Consider the following 16,590-nt stretch of genomic DNA (forward strand, 5'->3'; position numbering starts at 1 on the left):
CCTATCTAATAGTACGCGATAGGTTGAGATGGCTATCGTTACCCCGCGCTATTCCACACCGGGTTAGCGCAGGGGTTGTGCGGAGGTGCGGGGCGTCCCCACCCTGATTGCTATCTCGACCTGTCGCGTACTATACATAATATTATATACTATAGAAATGCGAACTGTAAACATGAAAACTGAAGAGCATTCCCGCTAGTAATCTGTATTGCTTCCTTCCGTCGTCGTGCCGACGGCGGCGGGCGGCGACGCGGAAATCAGTGACGGGGCTACAGGAGGCTCCCACAGTCAAATGACTGGGAAATGGACTGAATCAACAGGTCCACGCAATGAAATATTATATTTGCATGGGAAATACGAACTTGAATTATGTTACATACCAAATGTTATTTATGATTAATGAGTACCTAGGCAATTGATTCGCTGTTATGGTCCGGATGTTATAGGCTACATTTTATATGAACAAAATCGATCTCACGGATGTTCTATCCAAAAAAGTAGAAGTTTAAAAAAACTGCTATTGTATCGAGTGGGATGTGAAATGAAAGAGGCAAAAATACTGAGCTCCAGGTTTTAGTTTTCAACTTTATCTTGTACCTGTATTCTTCCTGTGATCATATTATCCGTCGGTAAAGAGTTTAATAACGACGCAAATAACGGGTGCACAGCATTTGGTCATGTGTGTATTAATATTATTAGTTGCAGATGTCGACTCTCGTTTAAATATTGAAACTTGCTTTGTGACTGAATAAGTATAGGCGCACACCATCAATACGGTTAGCGAATAGCGACAGATGTTCTATACCGATGTAGGCCAGGAGACGGAGGATTCAGGTCCGAAATAATATTATTTATTTGTTATACCCTAGAATTAAACATAATACCTACTCCGTTTCAGCTTTATTGAATACTAGCGGATGCCCGCGACTTTGTCTGCGTGGAATGAGGTTTTTTAAAAATCCTGTGGAAACTCTTTGATTTTCCGGGATAAATAGCCTATGTCACTCTTCAGGTCTTTATCTATAGTCTATACCCATGCAAAAAATCACGTCAATCCGTTGCACCGTTGCGACGTGATTGAAGGACAAACCAACAAACCAATAAACCAACAAACAAACACACTTTCGCATTTATAATAAGGGTACTGATACAATATAATGGAATTCGTTATTTTATGAAAATTTTAGAAATTATTTTTGTTCTAAGAATTTATTGAATTCTGAACGCACCCGAAAAACTATTCATATATTTACATACATACTTCTTGTTGAAACCTCCACGGTACTGGCGCCTCTTGTGCATTTTCCTCCACTACAGGTGAGATGAAAAGTTGTGTGTCTCGCACGGCTGCAAATTTATTTGCGCTCGTGCATTTGTATTCCTCGCTACGCTCAGGATTCTAACCGTAGAATCCTTCGCTGATTCGAAATTCAATACAGATTCTCGCGCCAAAATGTCAACTTTGCAGCCTTGTTGCAGCAGCAGCAACAAATAACTATAATGTCTTTTTCCCGGTTATAATTATTTAGTAACATCCAACCCACTTAACTGTAAAACACAAAAGTCGAAATCTCGTTCTGTTAATAAAGTGCAAGTCGTATGCGGAATCTCCCCACATTATTATCACGAGAAATCTCCTAACACTGGGATACCAGTGGGGTCACGAGCCTCAGCAATGAGGCATAAGATGCAGAGAAAGATGACAACTAAAGGGACTTTGGCAGCCGTATCTTGGACTACAAGTTTAGCGGCCGCGGCAGGATGTCGCGCACCTGTGAGGTAATGAATCCGGTTAAAATATTAGCAAAAACATTATTCTTAGAAAATATTGCAAAACGATAAGTCTACATTCAAATCCTTATAATATTACTAGCGACCCGCCCCGGCTTCGCATGGGTGCAATGTAGATACTAATGTGGTGTCATTGAGGTGTCATTGCCTCGGAAACTCTCAAATGAGAGGATTTTTTCCGACCTAATTCACATTATTTAAATTTCTCTAGGGATCTCTAATTTTTTTGAGAATTAAACTATAGCTATAAACCTTCCTCTTGAATCACTCTATCTATTGGTGAAAACCGCATTAAAATCCGCTGCGTTGTTTAAAAGATCTACGCGTTCATACATACAGAGAGCGGGAAGCGACTTTATTTTATATTATGTAATGATTTATTCCAAAAACAAAAGCAGGTTTTTAATTACTTCCTCAAAAATTAAAATGTGAAGGTACTGAAATTATGAGTAAGCACTTATTACCTATATCTAGGTATTTAGATTTTTATACATTCTCAAATACCTATGTATGAAGAAACCCAAAACCAAAACCAGTAAAGTTTGTCAAAGATTACCATACCCAACTAAACATTTAGATATAATAAATTTGGAAGCATATTAGTTAGAGAATAGTACTTATGTACTTATAATTTATTTAAAAAATTAGCTGATCTAAAAATGCTTTAAGAGAGAGGAAAATGGTAGATTAAAGATTACATAATGTTATTTTTTATACGTGCACAAGTAGTGCTCACAGTACAAGTTTTTTTGTCTTGGAAAAGATATAACACGTCGTCGTGTCACCTAGCGATCTCTGAAGAACCTTTTGAGGGAGACAAAGTGCTTTCAGAAGGGTCTTACAATGGACAAAGATGCTGGCGTCAGCCGAAAGGTACACTTTAAAACATCTCAGCGCCTCTCTAGAACCGAAAAAGGGCTATCAAAAATATATTCTGGTAGTGAACAAGTTACATTTTCTCTAAGGTAGGTAACAACGGTCAAAAGAGACATATTATGTTTTTAGCAGCATATTTTTAGTATGACTCGTCTCCTTTGACTAGACAAACGTAGGCCGTGTTCTGTGTTGTGTCCGGTTTGCCTTTGACTACAACACATAATATTCAAAACTTACTCAACTCGCATATCTTTATAACTATTATAGTCATTAATTAAATATAGAAAATGTCGAGTCGATACGTAAATTCTTCTCGGTTAAATTTCATGCGTAACATAGTTTTGTTTACGTCTGATACAATCGAAGTTTTAAACTTTAAATGCAGACGGCATTGAGTTAGATTTACTTTTGATGTTCCGAGCAAAGCTGTGAGGCAATAAGATTGGTATCAGCAAGATGTCCAATGATGAAACATGCCGCTAAAAAATGAAACATTCCTTAGAAACAATAAGAACGTAGTCAAGTATATTTCCAAACTAAGTTACCAAGATTCAAGGTTAAACTTTTGCGAGATAATACCTACTAGAGAGGTAAAATGTTAATACAATAAAATTAAGGAAATAATTAAGTAGGTACTTAGGTGGTTTCTACGACTTACCTATAAGTAAATTACCTAGATGATTTTTAAGAATCCATGGGAACTCTCATTTTCCGGGACAAAAAATAGCCCATATCCATTGTCCATTCCATTCCCGAAATGCAATCTAATGATAAAAAGCTAGCAGACAGACACAGAAAGACTTAGCATTTTAAATATTAATATGGATTACGATACCCTAAAAATTTAATTCCCTAATTTTTATACCTTTGCGAAATTCGCCTAAATGACATTTTGTAAGCATTTTACATCTCGAATCGAACAAAAATGATTGAATCTGGTGCAGTGCCGAAAAATTTGCAATTGACCTTTCATTGTCTTCGGCCGCGACGACATTTCACAGTTGAATTTTCAGTAAAACCTGAATTATTAAAGGTATCGTTTGCTAAAGCAATGAGTTAAGCACTTTAAAAGCCAACAACTAAATATACCTAAGAAAACGAAGAGCTTCGGAAATAGTGCTTGAGAAGAGAAACTGTCTTATGTTACACATCTTCGACTAAGCGTTATTTTATTCCCACTAAAGTGGGATCCATTAGGGACAGTATTTCAATTTTGGAGTTCATCCCAAATACAGTGGAAAAAGTGATTACTAGACGGTTTCACCAAAAATACGTTCATAACTACGTATAAAATAGTACAAAGTACGTATAAAAATACGTATAAGCAATTATGTGTTAACGCACAAGACTGCAAATACTATTTTACACATGGCATAATCTTGTACCTATATCAAATATTTGAAAAGAGCAACCGCCGAGTTTCTTGCTGGTTCTTCTCGGTAAGAAAGGCATTCCGAACCAGTGGTAGATGCATCCGACTATTCGAAAGTACTTGTAAAAGTTTATTCGAATAAAAAAGATTTTTATTTTTTTGTCAACTACCTATCTATAGTGAAGTTATACGTTGTTAGCTTACAATAAAAGTGCTATTGTAAGGTAACTACATTTACTGGAGATTAATCTAATCCATTATTGAATGTATTCAGATTTTGTAAAAGATAACATCTGAATCATCTCAATTGGCACACTTCACCCACCTTTGAGAACATGGAGAGAACTCTCAGGCATGCAGGTTTCCTCACGTTGTTTTCCTTCACCGTTAAAGCAAGTGATATTAACTTGATTTTTTGCTTGGACACAGTTAAAGACCTGGAGAGTGATACAGACTTTTATCCCGGAAAAGCAGAGAGTTCCCACGGGGTTTTTAGAGATTGAAATCCATGCGGAAAAACTCGCATGCATCAGCTAGTAAATCAAAAAATCATCCAATACGCAGGTTCAATGTCAGAGCTCTTTTTTCGTGATGCCAACTCCATCGCCAACAACATCTTTAATAGGTCAAAAAGGATTAACTTACACTTTTTGATTGAACATAAGTTCTCTATGCAGGTCCAAGCGTAGCGGGTTCTCGACGCAAGGGTTGGGAAGGCGGCGCGGGGCGATGAGTCCGTCAGCCGCGCCCTCGCCGTCTTGTACCATCGCCACGGCTGTCAGCCCTAGCTCGGAGACCAGCGTGGGACCACCGCCCACGCCGCACTCGTTTATCGTGCCCACTGCCTGAGCTGTGGACAAAGTTATATAACGTTGTAATAAATTAGCTTTACTTACTAATGAAAATGCAAGGCGGGTCGAACAAGTGTTTGTCGTTGTATGGTAGTGGTACCGATTCTGGTCTTTACATTTTCTTCTGCACCAAATACGACACGGTAAATTGTTGTAACATAATTATATTGGCAACCAATTAGTGCTTCTTCTGGTGGCAAAACGGCTGGTTCTTTTTTTGCGCAAACAACCAGCCAGGCTGATCAGTGCAACCAGTATTCTTGCCACATTCCACACAGCATGTAAGTAGTAGATACCTATAGTAATTAGAGTAGGCTTGCTATAAGTTTAATTGTAATATTTTTAATGTTTGTCTTGCTTATATTATGTGTTTATTGTTTTGCTTGCCTCCGGCTTGGGCCACGAGAAATTTAGGTTAGGCTTGTATCTCGGCATTTCGTACACGGATTTTGAACACAAATTGAGCTGTGTATTTGTTTTGCTATGTGCTTTCGAATTTAAGAAGTTTTATTTCAATTGATCCAGTGGTATTCACATAACACTCGCAAACAAATTCATTGTTAAATAACCAGATAAACTTAACACCCATTTATTAGTAGAGAAAATAAATTGGTAACTGGATACTAATATTACAATAGAATGGATCATATTATCATTATCTACCAGACACATAATAATTGAGACACTATAAGTCCCACAAACTGCTAATGCGCGTGGCCGCCATTTTAGTGACGTCAGCACTAGACAGAAGTTTCGAGCTGATGGTATATTTTTATTTTGGCTGACGTCAAAATTACGTCATTTCGATGGTAATGAGACATGGTTCCAGCGCAATAGCAATTTGCGGGACTTATACCAAGTACCTGTATGAACCAAACGAATGATTATTTTTAATTTTGACAGTTGCAGTTGGATCTAGACTTAGGATAGGTTTTTCTACGTGACATTGGCGAAGTGCATTGTGCTCGGTGTGGCACTACTGAAAGCCATAAAGCAAATTAAGAAGAAGATGTAGGATAGGTTTAAAATATTATCATAATAAACTGCCAGAAAAGAGAATACATAGGTATTTTGTTGCGGGTTGCAAGAGATCAAAGTTCACAATATAACCGTAACCTCTAGACGTCATTGTAACACACATAAAAAACGAACGAACGACTTGAGATAATATTTTAAATCGCGTAGGTAAATAATAAATATTTCGCTGTACTAGACAACATTGCAGAATTATTTAATGCCCAAGTTTAATGCCTTGATTCCTGTGATCTTCACATTGTATTGTTAAACATACGCAAGGAGCAAAAGGCTTATAATGTTATTAGAGACAGAACCTTGCCTTTTTCCAGTACCTGTTTCTAACTTAAAATTATTAAATTACCTATTCAATGCAAAAAATATCAGACACTTGTTGTCTTGCTTATTAGTAGTTGGGACATGCTACATACATGTCATACCTACCAACTGCGATGACATTGGAAAATCTTTAATACACGATTACCTTAAACGTAAAACAAACGATTACGTTATGAAAACCATCTCATGAATCAGCGATGATATCACTTCACTTGAGATTCGCATTGCTTAAATACTCTGATACACGGTTACACCAGCATTTGAAACTAGTTTGTGAACTTATAAGTATAAGTCGTTAAGTCCCGCAAATTGCTAATGCGCGTGGCAGCCATTTTAGTGACGTCAGCACTAGACTGAAGTTTCGAGCTGATGGTATATTTTTATTTCGGCTGACGTCATTTCGATCTTAACGAGACATGGTTCCAGCACAATACCAATTTGCGGGACTTATAGCTTGATTGACGCTCTGTTCATTTTGATGAAGATTTAATTATTTACCAAACTGTAGTTTAGTAACCAATTTTAATTTTGTAGCTTTTGTAGCAGTTGCACAAACAGTTGCTCCCGCAACTGTATGGCATTTACCCAAATAAAATGCCTTCTAAAATAAAATTATTTATCTCGAAATAATCAGCTTTCAGTGATCCCGATGTTATCTGGTTATTTCTGTTCCTGTATTGTAGACCTTCTTCTGCCATACCTAATCCAGGATTGCGCATTCCATCAAATACTGTACAGTACATAGGTGTACCTACATATATATAAGAGTCAATTGAGATGACCTCTGGTCATTGCGACCGCGACGTCGCGTTGTAAGCTAAACCTGTTACTCACATATCTATACCAACATAATATGTACGCACATGTTAATGAACTTGACAAAAATCTACATAAAATCTGTAGGTATTCCTTAGGAGCCCTGGAGCCGTTTATAAATTCTTCTTCGAATCCTGACGCAGGGTTAGTGTCAGTATAAATTCAAACATTTTGGCGTTCGATATAAATTACTCATCTAATTTTTGCTTCAAGAGAAACAAGTCAAGAAACAAGAGAATCAGCGGTATAAAAACGTTCCTTTTTGATTTCGTTAAAATAACACACAGCATTAAAAAAAACTACGAAAATAGCGCAACGCTATTATATTCAATCATTTGAAGAAATAATGCGAACGGAATTCATTAAAATATTGTTCACTTGGGACTACTTCGCTGTCCCGTATTATGATATTCATTGTTCGGATTTCGTGCTCCAGATAATTTCAAATATACTTATATTGTAATCCAAATCAGCTTTTAATACTGCCTTCCTAGTTGGCAACGGTTCAACATCGTATGAAGTAATCATTTCTACTTATTATTCCTCAGACGTTTGTATTCTTTTGGTATGTTATCGTTTGACCTTCTTTTGTTTGCGTAAAAGTTAAATTGCGTTAAAACGGATGATTTTTGCGATTGAGCATGAAATTACCTACCTACTTAATTTTGATCGAGGCGTAAATGTAAATGTAATAAAAAGTAAATGACTCGAACGATGAAGATATAATTACTATTCTACATAACCCTAATAGCATATCTGTATACTTTTTTCTTTCAATGCATGTCAGGTAACTGGTAAAGTTTGCGGTTGAGATTCCTTGTTTCAACTTTTGCCTAGCTTTGCAAAATGGTCTTCTGTCCCTATGTAGCCTAGAAAATATTTTTTATTTCATTCCCTACTCAGTGTTACACACCAAACCAATGTTTAAATTTTTTTTACTGGGAACCACTCGTTGGTGCTCGTTATCGTCCGCCGTGAATGACCCCGTTTCCTGCATTTTGGATAAATGGAAATGCTAAAGTTACAAACTTTGAAATTCAGTTGCTAACTGGGATGAAAGTTGGACGTTCGATAAAAATCGTAAATTGAAATTAATTAAAATTTCACGATTGAAAAGTAATTTTAGTTCGGATTTATTGCTAAAGCTACATAATTAGTATCCTTCGGTGTAGCATTGGGCTCTTGCCGGTTCGGCAATGCTAATGGACTAATTAATTATTTTTATTTCAGTATAAAATCAATAATAATATTAAAGGTTATGTGAAGTATAAAGTCCATAAATCGTAGGTATCTACTTATGCAGGTTACCATCTCTTCAAAAATTCAGTTGACATTATTGCTACAGTTTTCTACTAATAACCTAATCGATTAGGTATGAAAACGTTTTGTCGACTGTTCCAGTTAATATTTCATAAATAATAAACTTAGTCATTACAGCTGATTACTTTTCAATACTTATAATAAAACTGTAACAGGTCAAATTCTGTACATTGAAGATATTTTGATTTTTTTTTTTCGAGGGCACTCTATAATCGATACTGAACCCAAAACTGTAATTTTTTTCATTTTTGTCTGTCTGTCTGTCTATCTGTCTGTCTGTCTGTCTGTATCACGGCCGCGCATCACGCTGAAACTACTGAATGGAATCCAATGAAACTTGGTACGATTTGAGGTCATACTATGAGGAAGAATATAGGATACTTTTTATCCCGAAATTCAGCATGGTTCCCGTAGGAGAGGTGACGAAAGTTAAAATGTATACCGAGTTGTAATTCATTAACGCGTCGTCCGATTTCATTCATTCTTTTTTTGTTGGAAAGGGGATATTTTAAAGATTGTAGGTACCAAGCAACGACAACAATCCCGAAAAATCAAAGAGTTCCCACGGGATTTTAAAAAACGTAAATCCACGCGGACGAAGTCGCAGGAATCAGCTAGTCTTAGATAAAATTGCTTCCATGAACTTTTACTAGGTGTAACTACATCTAAAGCAATTAGTATCCTACCCAATTTATTCTGCAAAGCTGCTTTCTTTTCGGGAGATAGAGGATACTATTTTCTGCAAATTGATGGGGCATCACCATTCACCAATGCTGATGATATGTGCTATCAGAAAAGTTCTACCTAAGCCCTTTATGTCAAAAGCAATATTTAATTTTTCAATGATAGGTACTTCACGGTCTTCACGTTGATTAAAGGTTAAACAGTATGTAGGTACACTTTCTCTTATTGAACCACAAAAATTATAAATACTTGCTGGGGCCCTGCATTAGTCAATAATATTATGTTCAATTTCAGGAAAATCCTTCCTTCCTTTCCTTTCTGTATCATATTTCCTTTTATAAATCAGACGATGTGATGCCATTTAATGTGTCATAAAAGTCATTTGTTACTTTCACTAAACTAATAAAGAACGATTCATTAAAGTGTGAAATTACAACTACTTTATACTTATTAACACGAGCGGCTAATAGGGTTTCCACATTATCGTTTTCGTATCTTTTTCATAAAAGTTACAGAACAACTGGGGATTCATTTAATTTTGGATTAAATAATTACTACAGAGGGGATGGGTACAGTGTCTTATAAAGAGCTACTAATGTAGAATGGAACTCGGAAGTGCTATCAAGAAACTGTGTAATTTTCAGCTTTCCTAAACAAGTCATGTGTGGTGGCATAAATGGTATTGAAAGTTAGGTTTCGTAAGGTGAATTAGATATAATTTATGAGGGTAGTAATTGGTAACCCTGGCAGTAAGTAAATCCCGATAGGAAAATTACGCGCCGCGCCGCGCCGGCTCGGACATTGTGTGCCAGAATAAGCGGAAATGTGTGACAAATGTGTGATAAGTAGACGTATGTAGAATTAATGTTATGACTTTGTTTGGATACAATGATTGTTTTTTTCTTGCTGATCTGCGTAGTAAATATTATCACGCTGTTTATGTATGTTTATAAGTAGGTACAACTTCAGCATTAAGGTACGTAGAACTCATCACTGAACTCTGCGCTTCTAGGTATAATGTAGGTACGTATATTATCCAGTGTTTGTGCTCTATCAGTTTACTAGCAAGTCTCATCGGTAGGTCAGAGACAAGGACCTAATAAATTCTTGGAACGAAAAATAACTATAGAAAAGCTACGTAACTAGTAGGTAGATACAAGAAATATCAAAAACATTCAAATAAAAAAAGATTTATAAAATCTAAAAGATAACAGGAGATAATATGTGACATCCATATCTATTATCTATAGCCCACGACAGGTTGAGATAGTAATCGGAGTAAAAGGCGGAGGGCCCCGCACACCCGTACGTCACCTGCGCTCGCCCGCACCGGATTAGCGCGGGGACTGTGCGTATGTGCGGGGCCTTCCCTCCCCGATTGCCATTTCAACCTGTCGAGTACCTACAATACATATTATTATAAAAATTAATGTTTGTGTGTCCGTTCGTTTCGTTCCTGTTGTACGCTGATGGTAATAGGTACATAATATGTCAGAAACCTACATGCAAGTATCGATGACAACCGTATAAAGTTTCAACCACAAGTTTCAACTCAATCGGATGAACGATGCGCGATCGCATAGATAGGTAACAACTGAAAGAACGAACATTTTATAAAGCACAAACATTAATTTTTATACTAGGTAGGTATATAACATGAGTCGATAGAACCGAGATGTAAGTACCCAAAGATGGAACGTTATACTTATAAGGATTGCCCTTGAAAGGACATTGTAAAGCTATAATACAAACATAGGGCGTATTGAACCAGACTGCCGAAGGTCGTCTAGTAGATCTAGATACAGAATCCCGTTCAAGGTCCTTGAAAGTATAGAAACTAGCGTTTAATATCTTTATGTTTTTTATTGGTGGGGCTCTGTCACGAACACGAAAGCTTTATCGACATTTCTAATGCCACTTAGCCAGATTGCGTTACCTTCTAAAATATATTTTAGTAAAGTATAAATGGAGTTTGGGCTACAAATTACTAAATATGCCGTGATACTCCAATATTAATCCATCATCATCATGATCAACCCACTACCGGTCCACTACTGAGCCGGGTCTCCTCTCATAGTCATTAATCTATACCTACTAATATTATAATCCATCTTACATCCCGGGGAAGGACATAGGCAACATTTTATCGCAGAAAATCAAAGAGTTTCCACGGGATTTTTTAAAAACTTAATCGCGAAGTCGCGGGCATCATGTAGAATCCAATTTAACCTATTATTACCTTGAGTCAGAGTAGTGGACATATATCAATACTGCCCTAAATCACCGGAAACCGTAGGACCCATCATGACACGCGGCGGAAGACAGCTATTTTTATCTGGTCGTATATTACTTATACTTACAAAAATTTACTTGAATTGAACTCGTCAGTCGATACTCGATGTATCATAACGTTAATGGAGATGGGCCAAGCAAGGTAGTTATTGAGGAATTTATCATCGTATTGGCAAATGATTCATGAGATGCAAATGCGCAGTTGATTGATTTTCCACTGGGCTTCTCATTAAAGGAAAAACTGTGACAACACTTTATCCATCCATTAACCTGCAATAGATCAATGACACTAAAGAAGAGCATGATGGAAGTGGTCAACATTAATATAGTCACTTACTTTCCTAAAGGTAAAATTACTTGATAGTTATTGGCGTATACGCACAAGTTATCTCTATATATTGGCTCTAGCCTCTACCTACAACATAAACGGAACTATGTATGCTTAACTTGAGGAATACATAAACGATGAAGTAATTGTACACATACTCTGTACGAGTTTAAACTTTAGAAGTCAAATATTGTAAGAAAAGCTTAGTTAAGGACGTAGTAGTTGCGCAGTAATAACTTATCTTCTTTAGATACCTTCGTATGATAAGAAAATTAATACCATGTTTAAAAGATAAATATTAGACGACAGATAAAGGAGGCCCTGGAACTGGATATGCACATTAAAATTTCGACATTTTACTTCGTGTCTGAAATTGAAAACAATTGACAGTCAGTGGGGACTGACGCCAGAAGTGAAAATTTTAAACTATGAAGTAACAGTGGTTTTATTTTTGGTATTTCAAATTATTGTTGTATCAGAAATTAAAATTTCACAATTCGTAGCACCTACTTAAATTAAAAAAATTAACTTTAGCTGTTTAGTTTTTTACATCTATCGACACTCGGAATACTATTTAAGATTAGTAAGTATATCGGTGATGTGACCTTGAAAACTTTACTCATCCCAAAATCGCCCAACGCGCCTAAATAACTTCAAAAGTAAATTGGCAATTGCTAAGCAATGTACCTACCTACATGATGCCTTTAGAAGTCTTGATACAAAGCAGTATGTAACAATAATAATAAAATTGGTGTAGTACATCTTCCAAGCTAGTCATTATCAAGCGCGAATCTAACAAAGATCTTTGTAGATCGCTTTGTTGAATAAGCCGCAATACGTCACCAGCGTAGCTTAGCTTTTTGATGCCATCTCAGTTTTCATTTAAATAATGGATCGCAAGCCGCAGCCGGCTGACCCCTGACCTATGACTATTTTTAGAGCCCTAACGTATTGCTTCAGCAAGGTCATTTCAGCGCTCATTTGCTGGAACAATTGACGTCACAACATGTCTAAAGGCCACACCGTCAATCTTGTTAACGGCGCCTTGTTTACATTATGCTTCCATAATATCATAATATACATTTTTATCGTTGATAGGTTTTGCGCTTGACTACGATCAGAGATAATTTATTTTTACGGTCTCATCACCATCTGTGAGCAAAACTACCGCAAATCTGCTAATGCTGCAGTCTACGGTGAAAACTAGACTTACTATTTTTTGAGGTGAAATGGTCGTAATTAATAGTCAATCAATCCATAGTCTGTCGATAAGATACTTTGTCATTTATTGCATGGTACGTCGTTGCTATTAACTTATCGACGGATTACAGATAATTTGATTATTAATTTCAGCCGTTAGACAATATACCTACCTGTCTCATTATTTATTTATTTATTATGGACCCCATACCCTCGCAACTCTTAAGGAGACGTTCGAAATCCAAATTAGTGCTGAGAAATAGTACGTTAAAATGGAAATTACAATTATGAATAAGAAAAAGAAGGAAAGCTATTGTACCGCAGACCGCTCTCCGCCAGATGAAATGCTTTGAATTTCTTTCCATTTTTCCCTCCTTTCAAGTATAATACAACGTATCAAAAATTTTACCTAGGTATTCAGTTTTCTATTAACGCACTACTGCTTCACATAGATTGCGTTTACAACGGTTTACATGGATAAATATAGCTTGTATGGACGATTATGTCATTGTTTGGTTTAAGTTTTATGAATACAAATAACAAAAAAATCAAGACAATTATTAAAAAAGTCACTATTTTGTTTTGTTTACATTAGGTATGTAAAGCAGTAGGTCACTAAAATCATTAAAATGTAAAGCTAAGATTAAAAAACTACTGATATGCTTGAAGATTTGCATATCGTTCTGACTTGATATTTATTAAAGAATTATGAAATTTATGAAAGAAAGGGCTTTACTTGTACATTCTAAAACGGATTTTTATTTATTTTTAGGCATAATAGTTTTTGATTTATCAGACAAAATGTCGATAAAATATGATTGTAGAACGGAACCCTCAGTGCGCAAGTGTGACTCGCACTTGGCCGGTTATTTTTTCGTGATGTAATCACAAATTAACGGTTTTCGGGTTTATTGCTTTACTTGTGCTAGAAGACACCTACCTATTAAATTTCATGATTCTAGGTTAACGGGAAGTACCCTATAGGTTTTCTTGACCGTCACGACGGACAGACGTACATACAGACAGGTAAAAAAGTGATAATAATAATAATAATAATATAATCTTTATTTGATAAAAATTTACAAGGTATATATAAGTACATAACCCTGGTAGTAGCAATGCAAAGTTCCTGGCCCCAAAACTAGGATTCCCTGTGCTATGGGAAGCCAGTCTTTCACCCGAATATAAATAGGTAGGTACAATTAATGTGATCCTATAAGGTTTCCTTTTTTTCTTTTGAGGTACGGAACCCTAAAAAACTAAATGACTGACATGCTTGACGAACACTGAGATTTGCATAATTAATTAACGTTTAGGTTATCGATATTTTTGTGTTGTGATGAATTTATTCTCTATATTATTTCTCTTCTTTAGATTTAAATTAAATATCAAAGTAACATCTAAACTGTAATGCTTCCAACAAAAAATACTCCAAACAAATGAGAGCTTGATAAAAGATTCGTATGTCCCCTATCAGTTTTAGCTGAATAGGGGATTATGCTAGAACCGCTAGATGGACGTGGACATAAAAGGGATTATTTGCATATCGTACTGACCAAATGAGATAAAGAGCGAGTCACCCCTTCAATTTTGATTCTTTTTGTCATTAAAATTAGTGATGTGACGTGGACTAGAAACTATAGTTCTTCGCGCTTGGTACAGGTAGGTACATTACGTTACCCTGACCTTGCACCAAAAAGATTAAACAATATTATTGTGAATGTTTGACATGTCGTCGTATGTGCCGAATCTCATAACTTGTTTGTTTGAATTTCCGTACGCACTTCAGAAAATCGGGTAAATTTTCTGACAATTCAAAATTTAATTGAAATGTAAAACAAGTCCCTCTTCAACAAATAATACGACAATACAAACGCAATTCAACTTTAACAGAAAACAAATTTTTATTATGTAAATGTTTCGCTAGTGCAAACTCATGGTAACCTTAATAAATATTTTATCAATAAAAACTGTCAGAAGACGACAGATCCCTTAACCGCATTACGGACTAAGAAAAATAACTGTGATCAGCTAATAAAAAGTTTTAATGTGTTCAGCTTATATATTATTACATCCATTTCACTATTTACTTTCTTTTGAAAAAGCTAATGTAATCGACGACAAGAGCATCTCTAATGGAATATAAATATGTAAATAATGTGCTCGTTTGATCTTTCATATAATATAAGTACTTGGGTTGATTAATTGAAAGAGCCATCATCAACGAAGCGCTCCCTAACTGAAGAGAATTAATGTTGTTAGGTTACGAGTTGGTAAGTACATTTGCTAGTTTGCTAATAAATTGACTGTCGTACTGATATCCATGAGCTCTTTTACTTTTATGTAATTACGTTATGTATTATTATTATACAATGGTATTTATAAAGATGAGTGATACAAGAAACATGATTATTAATTACTTAATCAAGCCTTACCACAAAAACTTAAGCGTTTAGCGCGTGTTAAGCGTTTAAGACCGACAGATCTCCAGTTTCCACACCAAAACTATCAAACCTCTATATTTTAGTTATTTCATACGTCAGTCATTTTAAACTTGTTTTATTTTTCGCGGTAAGACGGTTAATTTATATACCCATTAGATTTTATTAATTTGACGATTATGTAATTAGTGAATGACTGAATTATACACATACCTACACAGGTAGGTGGGTACTTACCAAGTATTTCAGATTATCCGAACGATATTATTTTGAAATAGTTCGTAAATCACTGATTAGGTAGGTACCTACCTATACCAAATTTTGCAATCCTCCAAGTATCTACTTAAGATTATTGCTTATCTTGTCTTGTTACCTATATATATTGTCCGGGGTTAAGATAAACATTGTTTCTGAGTAAAATATGTATGTAATGCGTAGATGCGCGTATATTTACATCGACAGATAAAAAAGTTATAAAATTATTGCCATGTTGATTAACAAGAATAAAACAAAACCCTGTAAACAGATAAAATATTTCGTATATCTTATCCTGAACAAATATATTTTTTGTGTTTGTACAGTAGGTAATCACTACCCACATTAATATTAAACTGACTTAAAATTAATAATTAATCAGTCTATCTGTAATCTGTCGATAAGATACCTACTTAGAAATTTTAGATTAAGGTTTAAGTTAGCAACGAACTTGTCAAAAAATACCATACAATTTTCGACAAATAACAAAGTTGCTTTCACGATAGATTACCTACCGTTGACTAGATTACAGATAGATTGATTTCGGAAGCTATTTCAATTACCTATTTACTATTTGTCCTTTTAATCGGTTGTTGTTTTTATTACCTCTGATACCGATATGGCTGTTACTATAACAAGGCGATGCATGCAAGAGCAGGAAAAAAATCATGAGAACTGGAACAAAGCCGAAGTGGGCCAACCTTCTTTTAAACTTCAATCGCTCTACATTTCGTATTGCATCACTTTAATGGGAATTCCTATATCACGTTTACAGTTTCGGCAAAGCAATCATTACGAAACAGGCTGTGTTACTATAACACATCCATTTATACACAGGTTGTACCTACTGCTTCTTGTGTAGTTTTATAAATTAAACTCAATAATTTATAGCTTAATACCTACTTGTAATTGTGGTTGAAAACAATAGAACATCAGCTGTTGCTGTTGTCTTTTTTCTCAATATATTATAACCTAATAATAATTAAGATTGCCGAGCAGATGAAGGAACAC

At 35.6% G+C, this 16,590-nt stretch overlaps 1 protein-coding gene across 1 annotated transcript in view; it reads right to left on the reverse strand.

Annotated features, from left to right (window-relative positions):
- The window catches only part of LOC117982320 (protein FAM107B), a 48,778-nt gene that overhangs the window by 19,041 nt on the left and 13,147 nt on the right, over nucleotides 1–16,590 (reverse strand). The window contains exon 2 of the mRNA XM_034968676.2: nucleotides 4,685–4,889. Within this exon, the coding sequence (XP_034824567.1) occupies nucleotides 4,685–4,889 (205 nt within the window). The remainder of the gene's footprint in view (nucleotides 1–4,684; nucleotides 4,890–16,590) is intronic.

The sequence above is a fragment of the Maniola hyperantus genome, chromosome 5 (genome assembly GCF_902806685.2).
Source record: "Maniola hyperantus chromosome 5, iAphHyp1.2, whole genome shotgun sequence".
Classification (NCBI taxonomy): Eukaryota; Metazoa; Arthropoda; class Insecta; order Lepidoptera; family Nymphalidae; genus Maniola; species Maniola hyperantus.